Source organism: Medicago truncatula, chromosome 3 (assembly GCF_003473485.1).
Source record: "Medicago truncatula cultivar Jemalong A17 chromosome 3, MtrunA17r5.0-ANR, whole genome shotgun sequence".
In the NCBI taxonomy this organism is placed as follows: domain Eukaryota; kingdom Viridiplantae; phylum Streptophyta; class Magnoliopsida; order Fabales; family Fabaceae; genus Medicago; species Medicago truncatula.
The window spans coordinates 25,031,118-25,038,007 of record NC_053044.1 but is presented as its reverse complement, the minus strand read 5'-3'; the positions used below and the strand labels follow the sequence as shown (position 1 = coordinate 25,038,007).

Genomic DNA, 6,890 nt, shown 5'->3' with positions numbered 1-6,890 from the left:
TAATCTATTCCAAAGGGAAAAATATTTTCTTAGGTATTACAATACCAATTACATTCATCATTTAGGTGATACCAAAAAAAATTAAAATGTAAAAATAATCATCAGAAAGTCCTACTTCTTCGTTCAACTTGATATTTGAGTGTCCGACAATGTTTTATTTGGAAACAGTTCAAGATACACATATAGGTCATCATATGAGCTACCATTTGGCATATCACCTAAGGCAATGGTCCTAACACTCATGATCTGCTGGAATGTATCCATAGTATCTATCCCATACTCCTCATATATTACAACCTCAACATTTGTTGGCCAAGGTGGTTCTCCCTAGATTGAGGGCACCACTTTCGGATGAGATACCCTATAGAACCAAGAAATGTGACCTGATATGTGCTACCACTGGTTACGTTCACCAAGAATATAACTTGCATCAAATAATCTTGGAAAGTCTGATCTACTTGGAAGACATTAATAGTAGGTGTGTATGTGAGTCTATTTGAGTTGGGTTTGGTCAAACCCAAGACCGAAATCTTATAAGTTACTTTGTTTTAGGAGAGGTAAAGTAACCACTCGTTGCACTATTGGATCAGTACTTTGGGCAAACCCACTCATTTTCGATTTGAGTTCGATTGAGTAGTGGGTTCCCAAATTATGTTTCTCTTTTTCTGTTAATAATATTAAATGACTAAATGGTGAGTCCTTGTATTTTTTCCATAAAAATTCCTCAACTTTTTTATTTTCTTAAAAAAATTGTGCAACATATTTTCATTATATTTTAGCGTCATAAAATAACAAATGATAATGTCAAATAATAAGTTTCATCATAAATTACTTGTGACAAAATAAAGTTGCATGACATAAAATTGCATTAGTATCAAATTAATCAAAAAGTGCAACATACTAATTTGTAACTTTAGCATGTTTTGATTTTTGATATAGAGGTTGTCTTGTGTTAATTTTCGAAAGTAGACTTGATTTATGACCAAAACATTTGGTATTCTTCTTCTTCTTCCATGTGAAAATAAAAATAAAAATGTTGGCATTGTTGGGTAAGTGAGTTATTTGGGTTTGGGTATGGTTTTACCTGAAACCCGTTATTTTTTATGGAATTTTCATTTTTTTTAAACAATACCCACCCAATTACCCAGCCCAACCCACATTTCTGAGTTTTTTTTTTTTTGGTTGGGTTCGATCAATTTTTTTGGTTGACACAACCCACATACACCCCTAAATTGCTAGTACGATGGAAAGATTCATTAGAATGGTCTATGTACGACCATACTGCCTAAGCACTTTATCCAACATAAAATACTAACAAATATTATCGAATGGAGCCTCCAACGATGATCATTATATGGGTTGAAGATCATGTCGTCTAACCTAGACAATCAAAGTAGGTTTTATAGTCTGATAACTTGTTGCGAATGAACTGTGAAGCGCATGACATGTCGACGGAATAACCGGGGTGGATGTCATATGGATATATTCCAATGAAATGCTCAAGTCTGGATAAAAAGAGAATGTCGTGTTAGGCAATCGAGAGGCAACATAAAACTTTTTAGAAACTTTATGACATAAATCAAATATGTAATAATGTGAATGCTAATTCATTTATCAGAGACAATATGTTGTATAACTCGAGTACAATGTCAAATGAGCAAAGGTTACTGCATCACATCTAAATACAATGAAATCTAAGAAGGGATTCCGACAATTTTGTGAGGATTTAGAACACCTTAAAATAAAATTTTGAGTATATTTAAAAGGCTTAATTAGACAACTACAAGAAGCAATTTTTTAAAATGAGATCTAAATGGGCATGTAAGAAGAGTATCGAAAGGTTTTTAGGGTTGCGTTTCCAATTTCAATTTCCATATAGATATTTACATCTCATTCAGAGATTGCTTTTGCCACTTATTTTGCTTAATTTAAAATATAAACCTTGACTCTTGGCCCCATCAATAAAGCATGTTCTTTCCCTATATATAGAGACTACTTCATTATTCTTTATCAAACATTATTGCATTGTCGTTGCCAAGAAGTGGCATGGCTAACTCAAAGGTGTATGTGTTTGTTGGTCTTTTTGTTGTTCTCTCTTATCAAGTTTTAGCTCAATCGCCGTTGCCTCCACCTCCTATTCTTGGTGAGTCATTCTAGCGTATAGTTTAATTTTGATAAAATAAATTAGTGTATATGACACAACAAAATTTTAAAAAAGCTATCTATCAAAACAAAATGTAACTTTGAGCTTTTAAAAGTCAAATATGAACTCTTTGATTGTTTCATATTGTCCCCGTTCATCATCTTTTGAAAAGTGCTTGCAATACCATTTTTAGCAGTCTTTCAAACACACTCCTATTAACTAAAATGTAAACGGTTTCGCTAAATGATGTAAACCCTATATATTTAGAGTGATCCACATGAATTTCTATCATAAAAATAGTGTCTTAGAAAGCATTAAGAGTGCCACATCGGATAGCTGATGGTCTGACAATATAATTATAAGTGGGGGCAATCCACACCTCACAAGCCGGTTTTGTAGGATTGTGTTAAGCTCAAACACGATTTCTAAGATTAAGATGGTATCAGAGCCTGGTTCAAGATCCATTGGGTCACCTGCTATCAGGTTTCCGCTATCGGACTACCCATCATTTATGTCCAACAATTGCTTTTTTGACATTTAAAACTTCCTAAAAACACAAGTAAAGTACGAAAATACTCTCAGCGGTAGTTAACTACCGCTGGCTTGATAGCTAGAAAACCGGCAGCAGTTAACTGACGCTAGGTTTTTTGGTCATTTACTTGTGTTTCTAAGACATGTTGAATGTCAAAACAATAATTGTCTTTATGCCCACGAACCAAGCCCAATAGTGCTGGTCGTGAGGGACAATATTCACCTCACAAACCAGTTTTGTGGGGTTGCATTAGGCTGAACAGGATTTTTAAGAGAAAGTATTTTGTTAGCATAATTATTATCTTTCATGCCTTCCTTTTCCGGCCTACCACATTATCAATGCACCCCCAAATTCAATCTGGCAAGTTTTCCTATCAGCATTTGCGCTCTAAATAATTGAAAACAAAACAGTGTCTTTCTCAACCATAGAAACATCACAATTTTGTTATATTTTTTTAAGAAGTAAAAAAGAAAATTTTATTTAATAGATAAAAAAAAAGATCCCAAAGCACAAGATACGCTAAAGAGATGATTGTAAACTAGGTTTATGCAACCCATTACGCGATGAACCAATCTCGAAACTTGGTGATTTGGAGTTAACGATATCATATTAGCTGAAACCATTTTGCCTCATTGATCTAAACGAACTCTCATAAATCAATAAGTCACGCATATATGTGTGATTTTCTAGTCAACATTTAAATAAAAATAAAATAAATGCTCATTTAGAAATGTAGACAAGTCTATCATTAATTTGTATATATACATAACTAATAAATTGGACTCAAGTAGTCAATGAGTTTCAACATGGACGAATATTTTAGAAGAACTTAAATTTAATTTTTGCATAAAATAATTCTTGGTTAAACATTACTTACCTCCCAACCGATCTACATATAGCCAACACTCATTTCCCTTAAAAAAACGGAGGATTAACAAATTAACAAGCAACTACAAATTGTTATTTTTTTGATATATATACATTTTATTGTAAATTGTTTTACATCAACAAGCAACTACAAATTAACAAATAGGTGTGGTTAATGAAGACGATCCACGTCCAAATGGCCCCAAGGAAATTCCATTTGAAGCTCTAGAGACCGTAGAAGCTGTTAATGAAATGATTCACCATGATAAAAATAGTGGTAAGACATTAACACTATTTTTGCATTTTATATTTCTATGACATAATGCTCCATTTTTACCTTTCATCAATAATTGTAGGCAAGATGCATAAAGTGATGATTCCAGCATGTGATTGGATGACTTTCCGTGGAAATCTGATCAAGAAGAAGTGTGCTGAAACTATTCCTAATAGCAGAAAATTTCTAAAACACTTATGTGATGAGGGAAATAAATTTTCGGAAATTGACGAAGAAGATAACGTTTCCTTAAGTGATAGGGAATATAAAGCTTCCAAAAGTGGTGAAGAAGATGGAGTTTCCAAGAGTAATGAAGAAGATAAAGTTTCCAAAAATGATGAGGGAGATCAAGTTTCCAAAATTGATGGAGAAGATGCAGTTTCTAAAAATGACAAGGAAGATAATGTTTTCATGAGCAACATGGAAGATAATGTTTTCAAAAGTGATGAGGAAGATAAAATTTCCTTAACAAAATAATCTAGTTAAACCAACTATCAAAAAGTATATGTGTATTCTTGAAACAAAAAAAAGTATGTGTATATCATTTGGTGCCTTATATATATGAGCATGCAATGATGTGCATAATAATATGTTTAAATAAAAAGGTTGAGAGTACACACTCTAGTGATAATTTTCTATATATATGCTGCAAGACTTGAGTTTATATTGAACCATAAGGAGATCCCAAAAGAATTTATAAGACAAAAGTCAGTCACCAATAAAACAAAGATAACTATCCTAAAAAAAAAAACAACTAATTATAGAACATTAACAAAATGAGAGCTAAGATACAAGGCTCATGTACCAAACATGATTAAACCTAAGATGAAGTGCTTTGATGGCATTTGGAGTAAAAATAATAGTCACAAGGAATGTGGTTTGAATTGTAACACTTTGAGAATTTTGTGTGTTTCTCAAACCTAAGATGTTCATATATGATGATGATATGAAGTATGTATCAAAATGAATTCCATACAAGAAGAGAATTAATGAATGAACTTGCTTCTGAACTATCAAATAAAGGAGGTAATGCATAAAGAAGACGATGCAAAGAAGTTATCTTCGTTCACCATAACAGGGTTAGTCCAGTCCCCACTTGTTGTGATATTTTTTAATATGGTGTCTGAGATATCCTCTTAGATTCTTCACTATTTTCTCTTCTTTTTATGGTCCACTTTGCCACACAAGTTTTGGACAGTCTCTTCAAACTTTAGCTACCACACGATCCACCTTTATACCCTAAAGAAGATTACTAAAGCTTTACAATTGAATACATAAATTGTTCTTGCGATCTAGATCAATTTGATATCACAATGACATCTCTATCTATCTATCTCTCTATCTACCTATCTACCTATCTATCTATCTATCTACTACCTACCTACCTACCTATCTATCTATCTCTCTCTCTAAGGGCCTCTTTATTTTGGGTGACAGCATAAGGAAAGATTGATGATGGACAGAAAATAGAAGGATTAGCAATCTCTCCCTACTTTGGAACCAACTTAAAAAAAAGGGAGGAAAGGTACTGTTGTCCCACACAAAAAATGTTTCTGCTCTATTGAGAATAGAGAATGCACTATTTTGAGCAAAATTACATGAAAGCCCACAAATGCAAATGCTTTTCAAAGTGACATCTAGAAACAGACATATACAAACTAAATTGGACTTTAGATCATAAACTGAATAAGAAATGTTGTTAATAGAGTCCAACAAATAAGAAGGCCGGGTTAATCTTAGAACCCTAACCAAAGAGGTTTAGTTGCACATGACAACATACATCATTACACAATAGAAAAACATACTTTAGAGAAAACATGAGAAGGATGAAGATATAAATATCCTCTGCCTTGAAGCTGAGAAGTATACTATATAAATGAATTTAATTTAGAAACTGAGAAGTATACTATTGTCTTGTTCGGGTGGAATTCAGGACGTCAATCGTACTCAGCACCATCTAGAAAGTTAGATGAAAAAAGGCCAAACTTTTCCTATATAAATAGGTCTCAATATAACCCTAAGTGGCTTTTACGTTCTAACCCCTAAATACGTAAAAATTGATGGTCTTGTACCTGACAGGACTCCTTCTAGGTATGGCCTAAATTTCTTAGGCAAGAAATATATATATATATATATATATATATATATATATATATATATATATATATATATATGAGGCTTTTGGAGGATAACTATGTATTTAGTCTCTTATAGTGGGGCTTATGAGTATTGTCTCTCTTAAATTTTAATTAGTATTTCAGTACTTCATATGATGGCCATGCATGTTTTCATAAATGATCTCACACATTTTTTGAATGATGATGAGGAAGAAAAAATCAGAATAAGTTTAGCCACACAAATATTTTAGGAACATGAGAATTTATACTTGATAACTTCGTCTAGTCACTTCTTTCCAAGAAGGACTCTTTATTATTCAAGCATAAGATACAAATTTGTGTCTTTTAAAGAACTAATTGTCATCACTTGACATATATACAATTATTACAAGAAAAAATATTTGCTTCATACGATATCAATGTTGTTCCTTAACACTTAAGAAAGTTAGATGAAAACATCTAAGATTTTTTATTTTAAAGTTTTTATGATTGAAATGTGATCCAGGTGATTATCTAAGAGGATGGTCCGTATTAGGATCAGACACATTTTCGGCCTTTAACTCCTAGGGTTATATTTGGCCTAGACAAAAATAAAATGAGTTTCAACAGTATAAATGATACATCAACGATTAAATCAACAATTTAAATGTCAACATCAATATTAGTGTACTTGATTATTTAATATATCATTGGCCACTCACCATAATTCAAGAAATATTAAATAATTTCGTTGTGAAGTGATAATAGATACCCCAATTAACCTACAACAATAAAACTATATGAACTTATTATAGCTAGTTTTCATTTTTAAATGAGGGAAAAAAAAACTAGGCCTTTAAAGACACACATTTTAAAACTCCAAATAAATAATATAGATAATTATTGTGCTTTTAATATTAATATGAATATTTTCTTAAGAAGTTGATATGGCCACATTCATTGTGAAGTGTTAATAGA

General features: G+C 32.0%; 1 protein-coding gene across 3 annotated transcripts; it reads left to right on the top strand.

Moving 5' to 3' along the window:
• Window positions 1–2,000: 2,000 nt before the first annotated feature.
• On the top strand, window positions 2,001–4,458 carry LOC11443541 (uncharacterized). 3 transcript variants are annotated; one of them, XM_003600156.4, is made up of 3 exons: window positions 2,001–2,143; window positions 3,724–3,819; window positions 3,899–4,458. In XM_003600156.4, the coding sequence occupies exons 1-3, from the start codon at window positions 2,047–2,049 to the stop codon at window positions 4,291–4,293; spliced, it is 588 nt and encodes a 195-aa protein (XP_003600204.1). In that variant the 5' UTR covers window positions 2,001–2,046; the 3' UTR covers window positions 4,294–4,458. The 3 variants fall into 3 exon arrangements, with proteins under 3 accessions (XP_003600204.1, XP_039687266.1, XP_013459925.1); XM_039831332.1 differs by having other exon boundaries at window positions 3,709–3,819; XM_013604471.3 differs by lacking the exon at window positions 3,724–3,819 and having other exon boundaries at window positions 2,016–2,143; window positions 3,899–4,456.
• Window positions 4,459–6,890: the final 2,432 nt, after the last annotated feature.

Bases quoted from the DNA above. Each gene is read 5' to 3' on its own strand.
- LOC11443541 (XM_039831332.1), top strand. From the start codon at position 2,047: ATGGCTAACTCAAAGGTGTATGTGTTTGTTGGTCTTTTTGTTGTTCTC. The intron at 2,144-3,708 runs GTGAGTCATTCT...ATTAACAAATAG, and splicing joins GCCTCCACCTCCTATTCTTG to GTGTGGTTAATGAAGACGAT. The intron at 3,820-3,898 runs GTAAGACATTAA...CAATAATTGTAG, and splicing joins TCACCATGATAAAAATAGTG to GCAAGATGCATAAAGTGATG.